Genomic DNA, 13,896 nt, shown 5'->3' with positions numbered 1-13,896 from the left:
TTCCTTTTCAACTTTTTATTTATTTCACTCAGTGAAAAAATGAAAAAGAAGGCAAATTCCTTTTGAAACGCAAAACAAGTGGTGTTGAGATGCTGCAAGCGGCTTGTTATAAGAGAAGCGTAATCAGGAGGAGAGCCAGGAGGAGGAATCCAAATGAGGGAGAGAGAGAAGTAGAAGTATTGTTGGCTTTGGTACATGTTACATTTTTTATAGGACTGTCGTTACCAAAAACACCCTCTTTGTGTGTTTTTAACAGGCCACAGGAAGATTCACTTATGCAGCCCTTCATGTTGTAGTTTATGACATTCTCGTCTGTTGATGTAACAAAACTAACGCAGTAAGTGTCTGAGCCAGTACAATCCACCACTTCTGCGGTACACTTTCCTGTGGGAGAAAAGCAGCCCGGGCAAGACTTTCCATTGGGCTTGGTGCTCTGTGGTGGAAACGTAGGAGTGGCCGGTGTGCAGTCAATCTCCTTGCAACAGGTGATGCTTTCCCGCATGAAATTCCCTTTGCCATGAGTCACCTCGATCAATCCCAATTTGCAGGTCTCGGAGGATGCACAGCTCTTGCTTATTTTTTTGTCTTTTGAACTGGGGACTTCGAGCAGAGAGATTGAACAGGCATCTTGGCCACTGGGACAAGGCCGCTTCAGACCCGTGCAGTTGTTTGTTCCATTGCAATACTCACATTCCAAAGAGGCGCCTGTAGATAGAAGCACAGAGATCAGGAAAAAAATCCAGGAGAGTGTTCATGGTGATGGGAAGGGCACAGAGAGACACCTAAGTGTTTTAACCATCATGTGGGCTGGAGGGCAGGGAGCAAGTCCCCTTGAACTCAGTAGGTTTTACTTCCGAAGTAGCCCTTCTTAGGATTGCACTGTGTGAAAGCACCTCTGTGCATTTAATGGACATGCAACATGGAGAAAGGACATCAGTAAGAGAGCCAAGAACAAACCGTGGCTTCAGATCCTGGCTATGTTCTGAAGCCATAGTTGAAACAAGCCACAGTTCTGTAAGTTCAAATGTCCCAGGGACACAGGGAAGAGATGAAGAGAGCAGCATGCAAGCCTGAGGGTTATTCTCATAGATGGAAACCATGGTCATTACTTTCAAAACTAATACCATGCCAGTATGCTAAGACAAACTTAAGAGTTCACATTTTATGGGGTCTTCTGCCCATTGCCAGCAAAGGTTACCTTTGATTGAAACCTCATGTCCTTGGGGATGTTATCCATGGGACCATTTAATCAATCCCTTGCTAACGAGCTCTTTTCATCCTCTCTGTTTTGCCTCATGGGTGACCTCCAAATCTGCTCTACCACCTTCCTGGAAGTGGGGGGGGGGGGTCCAACCACTCTCTCTATAGGCCATCTGACAGATCACAGCTACTCTCCAAGGAGAGATGTCTGGTTGTTTATTCCAAGTTGCATGACCTATCTGAGCTTTAGTAAAATGCAACTGGGAGCCTGCCCCAGAAATAGCAGAGAGCCCTATGACTGGTAAATCCCCCAGCAGCCATCAAACCATAGAAGGAGTTTTTTGTTTGAACTTCTGTCTTCAATTACAACATGAGGCTTATTGGAGTGAGCTGTGAAAGAAGCAGCGTCATTGAGTTTGGGGAAGATGGCACTCATTTGCAGATTACCTTGTTAATAGTTATTAGTTAAAATAGGCTACTGCTTGGTGTGCCTGCTGTAGAGCTAATGTTGGGGAACCAGGCTGAAGGTCCTCCTCAATTTCCTTCTGCTTTTCTACACCCCTCTTCATAGTAGCTAGTACTGAATGCTGTTGAATGCTCAGGTAACCTGATCCCAACTCACTGGCTGCAGAGTAGACTAGCCTGTGTGGTTTAGAAGGGGAAATGTTCATTTTGGGCAACATTTCAGCTCAGTATGTAGGAAAGGTAAATGTGTTCTGTATTGGACCCATGATTTTTTTTTACATTTCTCCATGTCAAATGTCATTATAATGCACAGAAGTCCTTTGGTGCCTGAAGCAAGTGTGGTCCACCAAAGGTTGTTCGGCTACAAATTGCATCACTCTTAGCAATTGGCCACGCTGCCTGGGGCCAGTGAGAATCAAAGCTCCATATCTGGAGGGCTGCAGATCCCCACCCCACCCCTATGATAAAGGATGATGATGATTACAGCTCCTTAGCTAGAACACATCCATTGAAATCAATATACGACTAACAGTGGGTACCACCCTAGGAGTCAATTCTGGTCTATAAAACAGCACAATATCTGGGGTTTGATGGTTCAGGTAAGGCATCCTTAGCCATGCTAGTAACACCCTCCCCCCCCGATGCTTTGAACTCCCAGCTTCCATCAGCCCCAGCCGGCATGGCTAATGTTCAGGAATTATGGGAGTTGTATTTCGAAACATCTGCAGGGGCACCAGGTTGGAAAAGTCTGATATAAGGGACTTTCTATGGATGTCACTGAAATTCTACAGCGCTGACCTTATTCATCAGAATTTACCAGTTTGGATTTAATCAGTTAATTGACCTGTTTGTTGGTTGCATCCTTGAATGCTTTGGTTGCAGTTCTACTGAAAGTTTCCTAAGGAGCAAAATCATACCTGCATTTTTGGCCAGCATGTTCTGTGTGACACTTAAGGATCCATCATGTGGCTCAGGTGTAATCTCCAGGAGTTCGCAAAGCAGGGCATAAATATTCACACTTTCAAAAGGATCCACCTCCAGACCTTTCTTAAAGGCTGGTCCCACAGCTCGGAATATAGTCTTCATGTTCATAACCTCATTGTCAAATCCATGTTCACCTTTATTGAATTGCACTTTGATTCTCTGAAAAGGAAGGACAGGGCATAACCTACTGCACGTTTTGCCTTGGTACTTCCCCAGCTTTCCTATGCGGTAACAAAGCAACGACACCGCACATTTTTCATCTGTTGTGCTGTATATCAGGGCCAGCCCTACCATTAGGCACAGTGGGTAGGACAAAAGTGAGCTATTTGAAATGTGCCTTGTGTCCACTAAGCTAGCTTCGCAGTAATTGAGAAATGAACTTCAAAACTGAGAGCTTTATATTTCCTGAACAAACATGCATACTACCTGGTTGCTATAACCCAATGTATTGCTTTGCAATTAAGAGTGCCTCTATACAACCTAAGAGCACAACCTCTGGCTGTGCAGTCCATGTACATGGCAGATAAGAGACAGATTTCTGTTTGTCTCTATGCACCTGTAAGGATACTAAGCAAGGTCTTGTTTGAAGAGTGAGTCTGCAATCATAACCTCTAAGGAAGAATCCTGATGGAACACAGCCAGGGCTTACTCCTGGCTAAACATGCATGAGATTGTGCTGCGAGGCTGCAGTTCTTTGCAAGCTTATAGGAAGTGCACCCACTGAACAAAGTGACACTTGCTTCTGAGTGTGTATGTATGCATGCATGGGAATGGGCTGTAAGTGTTCATAAGCAAAAGCTGCTAATTACGGGGCAAAATTGTTTCTCTGAATGAGACAGGAAGCTCTCTCAATGCGACACTTCATTAGAGTCCTAAGTATCTTCATAATGTAACAACTGCAAAAATCAGGATGACATAAAATAAAAGCATGAGGTCATCCATATGAACTCTGATATTCAAAATAGGTTGGCTCTACATTGACCTTTTTAATGTTTTTAGAACGATATTAGCTATATCCTTCTAAAACGTCACAGGGCATACTGCTAAAAAATGTTCATTACCTCTGCAGTTTCCCTTACTACTGGTTCATGGTTGCTCTGCAGTGCCTTCTGGTGTCACATTTTAATAATGCATTGTTAATGTTCTAAGCAACACATAACATGTTGCTTACATTTTTGAAATTATTTCCTTAACCCTTTCTTAATGTTATAAACCATGAGTGTAGATCCCTTCATAGCCTCTCCTGGATTCTAACACTTGTGATAACTTGCTAGTTCCTGAGTCCACTAGGAAGTCCACTGTAATAAATATAACATAAAATGTACTTTAACTTGATCTGCTTGAGAGATGATTGAAGTTAAGGCGTGTGTGTGTGTGAATACAAACATGTTAAACATTTACTATAACTAAATTGTTAAAAATCTGGTTTAAGCAAAATTTCTAATATAAACCCAATTTTAAAAAAATGTATTGAACCCATCTGGTTCAGTGTAAATGCCACGTGAAACAGTCAACCTGTCATACTTACATCAATACCTCCACTAGAAACAAAACAGGGGGGCATAAATATTGATGGGATATCACCATAATTAACCGCTAGGCTATGTTATGTTGCAAAGGCTCTCATATTGCTCAACTGGATCCATATTCCCGATTCAAAGTTTCCCACAAGAACCAGGATTTCAAAACTAGCCCTTTCTTTCAGATTCCTTGGTCAACAGAATGGATTTGGGGAGCTTACGACAGGAGATGGGAACATATAAATTACAAGAGCAGAGCTCAGTTCAAAGACAGCCTTAGGTGGCGGCCATAGAAGTGGCAACCCTCTTCCTACTCTTGTCTTTCTTCAGAAGGAAAGGCAGCATGAGAAAAGTGAGGCCAAGGAAGGTCAGTTCTGGTGATTCCACCACCACATATCACTAGGTGGACAGGATGCATCCATGCTTGTTCGGTGGGAATGGAAAGCAAGGATTACAAGCAGACAGAAACAGAGAACTGTTTTGCCAGAATGCACAAAGGGACAGCATCTACTACTAGGACTGGCTCTGCCAGGCAGCACCATCAAGGAGATAAAAGAAGACAGGGATTGCTGTCAAACTAGACTTTTTCAAGTGTTGGCCCTTGCAGTGGTGGATTTAGGGGAACGTGACCGGTTTGCCTGCACTTGTGCTGCAGGGGGTGCTGCAACAATGAGGTAGAATGGAAGACAGGGAGTGGGGATGCCAAATTTTAGCATCAAACAGGTTGCCACTGAAATCTGAAAGCCCAAAGTCTGCCAGTGTGGGAAGGTGCTATTTGGACTCCAATTCAGGCACCGAAACATCGCTGTCTATGCTTCCCCCTGCCCTCCTAAGTAGACTTCCCTTCCATTTCTCATGAACAAAACAGAAGACAGAATAAGGAAAGGAAAGAGATGAGCTGGAAGTACAGTGGATAAGACCATACATACCCCGTGGATCACGTAGCCGGGGTCACCGTACAGCACAAGAGGCGTGATCCGTGTGTTGTTGGCATAATGAAACCTCCTGGGGAATTCCTCCTTCTTGTAGACATGGAGCTTGGGGTGAGCATTTTTCAGGGCTTCATAAACTTGTTCTAGTTTCCCTGGCTTTGGTTCCAGGAGACCTTGTGGCCCATAGTCTACCAGCTCAAACTTAATGTCCTGGAAAGAGAAGTTCTGCACTTTCTGAAGGTGAATTTCATCCGTTTTTATCACCGTTTCCATGCCGTGGTCAGATGTGATGATCATGTTGAGGTTTGAGCTCAGGCCTGTCTCCTCAAGGCGCTGCCTCAAGTAACCCACCGTCCGGTCCACCTGGCTGACCATGTCTTTCCTCTCCTGGGATTCTGGGCCATATTTGTGTCCAGTGGAGTCGGGCTCACCAAAGTAAAGGGCGACGAAGTCAAGGTTTTCCTCGAGGAACCACTTCATGACTATGTCAATGTTCTGTCTCCACTCGGTCTCGTTGTTGTACTTGTGAAAGAGTTTCTCCACTCTCTTCACCATCACCTGCTCTCCATGGTAGGTGGCATTTCCCCCAGGGAAAAAGAGGGAGGCTGTCTTCAAACCCTAGGATGAAAAACCCCAGACCTAGAAACTGGCACAATAATAGATCCAAACTGCATATGATGCAAACACAGGTTCTCTGGCCTTGGGTGCACAATTGGGCATCCTAAATCTTTAGCCCTCAAGATTGCAGAGAAAGCCTTGGAAATGCATTGCCAGTAGTATAGGTAAAGGTACCCCTGCCCGTACGGGCCAGTCGTGTCCGACTCTAGGGTTGTGCGCTCATCTCACTTAAGAGGCCGGGAGCCAGCGCTGTCTGCAGACACTTCCAGGTCATGTGGCCAGCGTGACGAAGCTGCTCTGGCGAGCCGGCACCAGCGCAGCACACGGAAACGCCGTTTACCTTCCCGCTAGAAAGCGGTACCTATTTATCTACTTGCACTTAGGGGTGCTTTCGAACTGCTAGGTGGGCAGGAGCTGGGACCGAAAGACGGGAGCTTCACCCTGCCATGGGGATTCGAACCGCCGACCATACGATCGGCAAATCCTAGGCACTGAGGTTTTACCCACAGCGCCGCCCGCGTCACCTAGTAGTATAGGGCGAACCCTCAAAAGCCAGCACAAAGCTGGGCAGCTCAGGGCTTGCCAGAGCATCCAGTGATGCAGGTGGATGAGGCTTAAGTGCCTCTGCAAAGCTCTTCCTTTCCCCCCATGCATCTGTTTGTCTGCTAAGCAAAGCAGAAACACATATTTATTATTCATTCATTCATTAAATAAAACCATATGTGGAAAGAAACTCATAACTGCATGCAATGTCAGTTTGGGTCCTTTATTGGGGTGATCTGTGGGTGTGTGTATGTCTGCATGCAGCAGAAGGAAAGTGTTGCTCTAGGATCAGGGCAGTCGAGTCCCCATCAGGGAAATGAACAGGAAGACCCTCAAATTCAGCTGGGCTGGCTGGCCAGATTTTGAAGTAGGTGAAGTAATAGGCATCACCATCTAAAGAAGAGGCCCCCTGTGAAACCATCAAGTCCAGAGTGCAGCTTTTTGGAGAGGCCCATAGATCCTGCCCCAACACATGGTGGCTTGGCTTCCACCGGGAGATGATTCAAAGAAAGGCATCCATATGTCATATTGTGTCTCTGGGCACCGAGCACAAAGATATACAGCAGTTCTCCCGAGATTTCTTGCCGTATGTGTGGCCTCTGTCATCGTGATGTGTGCTTTGGTAACCATAATCACAGAGAGGCCAGTTCCTGACATCCGTCACTTTGCCATCCTGCTACATGATGGGGGCTCATCTGATGTCCAGCTCCTTGGGGGCAGGCCCTTCAACAAAGGGTCCAATGTTTCTACCCCTTGAGGGAAGGCCCTTCAACAGAAACATCTTTGACAACCTTTCTCCAAGTCTTCTGGCCTTGGTAAAGGTAAAGGGACCCCTGACATTAGGTCCAGTCGTGACCGACTCTGGGGTTGCGGTGCTCATCTTGCTTTATTGGCCGAGGGAGCCGGCGTACAGCTTCCGGGTCATGTGGCCAGCATGACTAGGCCACTTCTGGCGAACCAGAGCAGCGCACGGAAACGCCGTTTACCTTCCTGCCGGAGTGATACCTATTTATTTACTTGCACTATGACGTGCTTTCGAACGGCTAGGTTGTCAGGAGCTGGGACCGAGCAATGGGAGCTCACCCTGTCACAGGGATTCGAACCGCTGACCTTCTGATCAGCAAGTCCTAGGCTCTGTGGTTTAACCCACAGTGCCACCTGCGTCCCTCTGGCCGTGGTAATGAATTCCTAAAAACTTCTTCAACGGGCTGATTCTCCAATTAATTTTAAGATAGTAGTTTTAGAACAGGGTTGGGGGAAACTGTGACCCAAACTTGGGTCTCCAGCTGTTTTTTTTGGACTACAACCCCTGTCATCTCTAGCTAGCAGGACCAGTGGTCAGGGATGATGGGAATTGTAGTCTGAAAGCAGCTGGAGACTCAAGTTTGGGAAACACAGCTTCAGGTGTTGTTGGGCTCCCTCTCCCAACAGCCCCAGCCAGCCAGCTTGGCCACTGAGAACAAAGCCTTGAGGGCACCAGCTTCCACCCACCCCTACTTAAGAAAAACCTGTGACATTACCAATGTCTGTGAAGCTGATATGTGCCTGGATGCTTTAGTTAGCAAGACCAGGGATGGGCTCGATGAAAATGATGCAGAGGAAGATGCAAAACTAACTTCATGAGAATGTGGAGCTTGTTGGTCTGTCTGTCTGTCTGTCTGTCTGTCTGTCTGTTTCTTTCAGTGGCAAGTTCCAGAAGAGGGCCCCCATTTTGTTCCCTAGAAGTGTTGTGGGTTTATGGCTTACCTGCCTTTGTGCTGTGATCCAGATGGGGAGGCTGCCATTATCCCACCACTCAGACTTCCCCTGTGTGTTGTAATAAGGAAGCTTCTGTCCGGTGCTGACATTGAACCACATGTTGTGAACCACACCATGGTTCTCAATGTACCTTCCTGCCAGGGGAGAGTCAAACTTGGCATTAGTTACAAGCTGTCTGCTAGTAGGAGTGGGTGGGTGCATCTCCATTTGCCGTACTTGCTGGACTCTGGGAACTCACCCCCAGGGGCCACTGAGTCAGAGTCTCAGGCCAATTGCTCACCTAGTCCAGCATCCTGTCTGGCAAGTAGATGCTTGTGAGAAACCTGCAAGCAGGATTTGAGCACCAGAGCACTCCCACCTCCTGTGGTTTCCAGCAACTTCCATTACTGAAGACAGCTGGAGACCCAAACATTCAGAGCCCTCAGCTGCAGACCAGTCAAGTCTTTGCAAATGGTAGGATCTTCCCAAGTTAGCCCTTGAACTTTGCAGACTCTGATAGACTCCCTGTCTTCTAATTGGCAGGAGACTGGTGCAGAACCTTCTTGGGGCAGATCAGCCTCAATTCTAAATATTCTTCCAGCATGAAACTTGCCAGCATGAAATTGCTATGTCCCCTTCTTCTCTCATTTTGCTCTGTTTCCCCTGCCTATGTTTCTTCTTTGCCCTCTGCTATGGGCCAACTGCTATCTCACCTATGCCTGTTCCAGCATCACAGAAACTGATGCCAAATAATTCCCATGGATGTGGCTTAGTTGCCACCCTTGGATCCACATGCCAGTGTGTCACTGATGGTTGACCTGGCTCTTGAGAATCCAGCACAGCAAGGAGTCTAGGAAGGTGATGCTGTTTTGGACTTCAGTTCTTATCAGCCCATGTCACAGGTTTTGCCCTTCAAATTTTTAGCCTTAAACAACTTGGGGCCAGGTCTCAGGTGGGCAGTGCTAAGAGTAATGCATGTCCAAGAGGTTTGCTTAAAATGCACCCCAAACTAAGCCTTTAGCATTACAGCTCCTGTCCTTAAAGAGCTGCCACTTCTGCTTCCTAGGGCCCCACTGTCCTGTCCTCATCTCTCCCAAGTGACCGGGCACTCACCTGTAAGCAGAGTGAAGTGGCAAGGGCTCGTCTGGGTGACAAAGGGAGGTGTGATGTAGCGGGCCTTCACCCCATCATAAGCCATGGCATCCAAATTGGGGGTGTCCACATCCTGGTCATAATTCCACCGAAAACCATCGAAGGAAACCAAAAGGAGCTTGCTGCGGTTGCTAGCCCTTTGCAAAGGGGCACAAGTTCCGAGAGCAAGGAGGGTAGCCACCAAGCCCAAGGAAGCAAACATCTTTCCAGGAAGGCGAGAGAGAGAGAGAGAGAGAGCAGGGAGAGAGTAAACATAGGAAAGGCACGGATTATATATGCATGGCAGGGTCTCAAGTTCACAGCTCTATCTGATCCACCTTTCCACACTTGGCTTGGGAACAAGTTCCTGCTGGGGTTCAAACTGTTTGTCAGCTTAATGCACAGTCAGCTTAATGTTGTTTTGTGCGTGTGCATGGATACATGTGTGCGTTGAACATGCGGAATTTGATGATAGTTCAGGCTTTATTTCTCTCCTCCCCCACTCGACTCTCAGCACTGGTTATTTTCTGTAATAGGGCATGAACTGTCTTGCTATCAGTCCTGGAAGACCTGCAAGTTGGTGTGGCTGGATGGGGAATGGAAATAACACTAGAGTCACCTGTGGAGGAGGACTTCTGGCAAGGCAAGATGGTGAGCGCCATGGCTGCGGTGAACTCCTAGGGACCGCCAGCACCAACCAAGCTACTTGGCTGGTCCCTGCGCCGCCTTCAACCACCAACAACGCAATCAAAGGGGGAGCCCAGGGCATCCAAAACAACAAGCGAAGAGGCCTCACAGAGCCTCCTCCTCCAGATCATTATCCCATGGGGACCGAGAGCGCCCCAACAAAGCTCTGGGACCTGGAGGCCTCTGGAGCTATACAAATAACGAAGCAGAGACACACCCTGAACCATGCACCAACTTATCGCTGCCGCCGCCACCAAGGGAGAACTCCATGATGGAAACCAGAGTGCACGGAAACACCATTTACCTTCCACATTCAAGAACAGTCCATAGTTTATCTCTAGCAAAAGATTTCCCTCCTTTCAAGAAGGCATGTTTAAAGGAAGACATGGATGGAAGGTTTGCAAAGTATCCCAACAGATATGTCGTGTGTTAACAAATGTTTTGGAGCTAGACTTGTAAACTGGCTAGAAAATCATCATAATCAATGTGTCTTGTTTTTATCACTTTAAAAGAGTTTGGATATGCAGAAATCAGCAGTGTGAAGTTTTTATTGACACAGATCTAAGTATTATCACTCCTTGCTCATTGGTGCAGATCTTGGGCCATGAAAGGACCTCCAACCCTAACTGGAGGGGGAAGCTTCAGAAATTAGACTCATGCCCTAGCTTGCATGGTAGAGCAGCCCTGTTCCATAATACCGTATTTTTTGCTCTATAAGATGCACTTTTCCCCTCCTAAAAAGTAAGGGGAAATGTGTGTGCATCTTACGGAGTGAATGCAGGCTGCGCAGCTATCCCAGAAGCCGGAACAGCAAGAGGGATCGCTGCGCAGTGCTCCCTCTTGCTGTTCTAGCTTCTGGCTTAGCCCCTCAGTCCCTTCCCCCACCTCCCGGAAAAGCCCCCAAGAGCCGCGCAGGGCATGTGTGCGGCTCTTGGGGGCTTTTCCCCAAGGAGGGAGAAGGGCAACCCGTCAGTGACGGGCTGCCCTTCTCCCTCCTCGGGGAAAAGCCTGCAAGCACCGCATACACGCTCCACACAGCTCGTGAAAGGGAACGCTGAGCAGAGCCTGGGATGCATACAGGCTCTGCTCAGCGCTCCCTTTAAAGAATATATTTTTTCCTTGCATCCCCCCTCTAAATGCTAGGTGCGTATTATGGTCAGGTGCGTCTTATGGAGTGAAAAATACGGTAAGTGGTATTTCCTTAAGAGAAGAGGCCAGAGAAGCAGCAGTGCCATAGCAGTGCCTGTGACAAAAACAGCTGCCAGCAATCATTGACAAGCTGCATCTTTTCAATCTCAATCATTCATTCCCCAATGCCTCTCCAAAGCTGTTCATACAGGGTGGGAGGAAAGGGGAAAAGCTAATTAAAAAGGAAAGTATTAAAATTCATCAAAATGGGGCAATCTAAAATGCGAGCAGGCATAACTAAATGAAATAGATAATATACCATCACCAAGAAGCTGAAATACAAAAACAATCTCTCTGTATCCCTCTTTCTGTACTCTGCTTCTCCAGTTCTCCAGCCTGAAGATATCTGGTTCCACGCATTTCTCTTCTGCTGCCCTCTGGTGTACGGAGCTCCTTCCATGAACATATATGCTGATCTGAACATGCGTGTTGCAGTGTCCCTCTCTTCCTTCCTGCCCTTCTGTAAATTCTCCCTTGCTGCCCCCAGCACATAGAGCTCCTTCCTCACGCATGTATGTTGATCGGTGCTCTCTCTCCTCCCACCCCACCCCCTTTCTACCTTTCCAGACCACCTCTGTTGTTTTGGGTCTGCTCCCTTAATCCCAGCTGCAACCAAGTTTGGAGCACGTGTAATACCGTTTGTCCATGTCCCTCCCTCCCAACCCTTGTCTCTCCTTCACCTCCTTCTGTTGTTCTCCCAATTGCACTTCCAATGATAGAGCTGGATCAAGGAGCACCAGCTCCTTCAGGGAGACTGTGGCTCCAACCAGGGCTGGCAATTTACTGACTTGGATGTTTATTGATAGCACTGCATAAGTCAGCATTTCTCAAACTGTGTTCCTGAAAACTTGGGGGTTCCAAAGGTTAAATCAATAGTGCATGGCAGAATGGCACAGGCAAGGACAGTCACTTGGTGTCCTCATGCTGCTGGTCACTGAGAGGTGGAAGGACAAGGCAGATGAGTGCAATGTGGCCACATCAGCAGAGCCCATCTGCTCCTCCTCAATGCCTCCTGGTAACTGGGTGCAACACACCCTTTACTGGTATCCTGTAAGCAATGGTGTCCTGCTTGCACCACCCGTTTACTGGGTTGAACAGGCTGGTCAACAGGGCCTGTCCGCCCATCAGGCAAGGTGAGGTGGCTGCTTCAGGTGGCAGGATCCAGAGGGGCGGCAGATCCAGCCTCCAAGGAGCAGCCTACATATGGTCCCCTGCAGTGAGATCTGCTTAGCTTCATTGCCTCACCTCCTTGGCATAATGCCTGTCTCTACTCTCTGTGCTCCTGTGAGTAGAGTCACCTGCAGGAGAGATGTGCAGGGCAGAAAGAGAAGCAGGTCTCTCTGGTATCACATTGTAAGGGGTATCTCACTGGCTGTGCCTTTTGCCACTGCTCTTATTTTGCCAAGTTATCTACACATCACTTTGTGCTGGCTTGCTGTTGTTGCACAATGCAAATTTGTGACAGTATTTTGCTATACTGAGCCTTCCTTTTTTTTTATTAAATTTTTATTGGTTTTTCCACTTTTATAAAGACAAAACACACACAAAAAAGACACAAGACAAGAACATGTATAAATTCCGAAAATCCTAGTTTCCTAACCCTATTCCCAGACTTCCCCCCACCCCCCCTCGTGCATCCCAATTCCCAAGATTGTGTCAGCAATTTGGTGTTTCTCCTCTTAACCATCTTATTACCTTTTTTATAAACAAAATATAGATTTTTCCTAAGTTGGACTCAAGTTCTCTTCCCTCGATTTCTCATTTTGTCTTAATTAAAAGTCATATTAACTAAACCTAAAGGTCTTGAGTGTTTTTAAGATTCTCTTCTTCCCTCCCTCCCATCCCCGGTTTTTGTCCCTTCCCAATACATATCCAGAATAGCAGTTCTTAGCCTGGGTTCCTCACGTCCGAGGCTTTCAAGTCTCTTTCAGTCCCTCTCCGCCGGTCTTGTTGGTAGTCCTTTATGTCGGTCATCAAATCTGGAAAGAGTTCTTTCGCCATCAAACCATATTCTCTTCCCACAAGGACATTTGAAAGCCACTGCTGAAAAATTTCCACAAATCCTGCATCTTCAAAGTCAAAGTCAGAATGGAGGCCCCAATCATATTTCTTTGTTTTAAGTTCCTGTGTTCCATAGACTCCCGGGGCCTCCTCCTTCATCTTCTTCATCTTTCGCAGACTTGTGGTAGATGTAATCCAAAAATCTCCTTGCTTGTATTCCACAGATGTCGGCTTTTGGTTATTACTTCCCAGCTTTACTTTCTCTTTTTCTTGTTTAGTCTCTTCCACCTCTTCAGATATCAGTTCCCATTCAGCTGTGGATTCTTTCTCATTCAGGTCCTCAATACATACAGCAGAGCTGCCTGTTCCAGAAGTCAAGGTCATAAGTTGTTTATTCATAGCTAAGCTCTGCTCTTGTAGAATTCCCACCAATTGAAACATCCTTTCGATTTCCACTAGTAACTTTCCATCCACAGCCATTGTATCCATTGTAGTTTCACAGAATTCCCCCTAGGGGGAATCTGGTTACTTATTAGTCTTTTCTCCAACAATCCTTTAACTTATTTTTATTACTTTGTTTCCAACAATCTTGGTTCAATTGTAGCTCATCTTAGTCCAGAGGGATCTTAAATAACAATTTTTCCACTCTAAACTGCCCGCTTGACAGCTTTGACAGCTGTCAAACTCCGCAGCTCTTACACAGGCACAGAGACAGGACGCTCCCGGGCCCGGGAGGGGGGGTTGTTTAAAGCAAAAAGAAGGCTTCCCAGTCTCCACTCTCCAGCTCAAAATTTCTTTTAACTAAATCTTGGAAGTTAGTGTCCTTTTTAACTCACCCCTCCAAGGGTAGGCTCTCCAGCTTAGCACTTTGTCGTTGCTTAGATCGTCTG

General features: G+C 46.8%; 1 protein-coding gene across 1 annotated transcript; it reads right to left on the bottom strand.

The window, feature by feature from the left end:
- ENPP7 (ectonucleotide pyrophosphatase/phosphodiesterase 7) lies at positions 1–11,702 on the bottom strand. Its single transcript, XM_081181179.1, has 6 exons — positions 11,686–11,702; positions 9,113–9,353; positions 8,009–8,154; positions 5,099–5,719; positions 2,583–2,808; positions 1–705 (listed from the first exon to the last, which is right to left on the bottom strand). Exons 2-6 carry the CDS (start codon positions 9,351–9,353, stop codon positions 107–109), a joined length of 1,833 nt encoding a protein of 610 aa, XP_081037305.1. The 5' UTR covers positions 11,686–11,702; the 3' UTR covers positions 1–106.
- Between the last annotated feature and the right edge of the window lie 2,194 nt (positions 11,703–13,896).

Source organism: Podarcis bocagei, assembly GCF_964188305.1.
Source record: "Podarcis bocagei genome assembly, chromosome: 2".
Taxonomy (NCBI): Eukaryota; Metazoa; Chordata; class Lepidosauria; order Squamata; family Lacertidae; genus Podarcis; species Podarcis bocagei.
The sequence above is the reverse complement of the archived record's forward strand: the minus strand, read 5'-3'. Positions and strand labels throughout refer to the sequence as shown.

Bases quoted from the DNA above. Each gene is read 5' to 3' on its own strand.
- ENPP7 (XM_081181179.1), bottom strand. From the start codon at position 9,353: ATGTTTGCTTCCTTGGGCTTGGTGGCTACCCTCCTTGCTCTCGGAACT. The intron at 8,155-9,112 runs GTGAGTGCCCGG...CTCCCCTGGCAG, and splicing joins CCACTTCACTCTGCTTACAG to GAAGGTACATTGAGAACCAT. The intron at 5,720-8,008 runs GTAAGCCATAAA...TTTTCATCCTAG, and splicing joins GGATCACAGCACAAAGGCAG to GGTTTGAAGACAGCCTCCCT.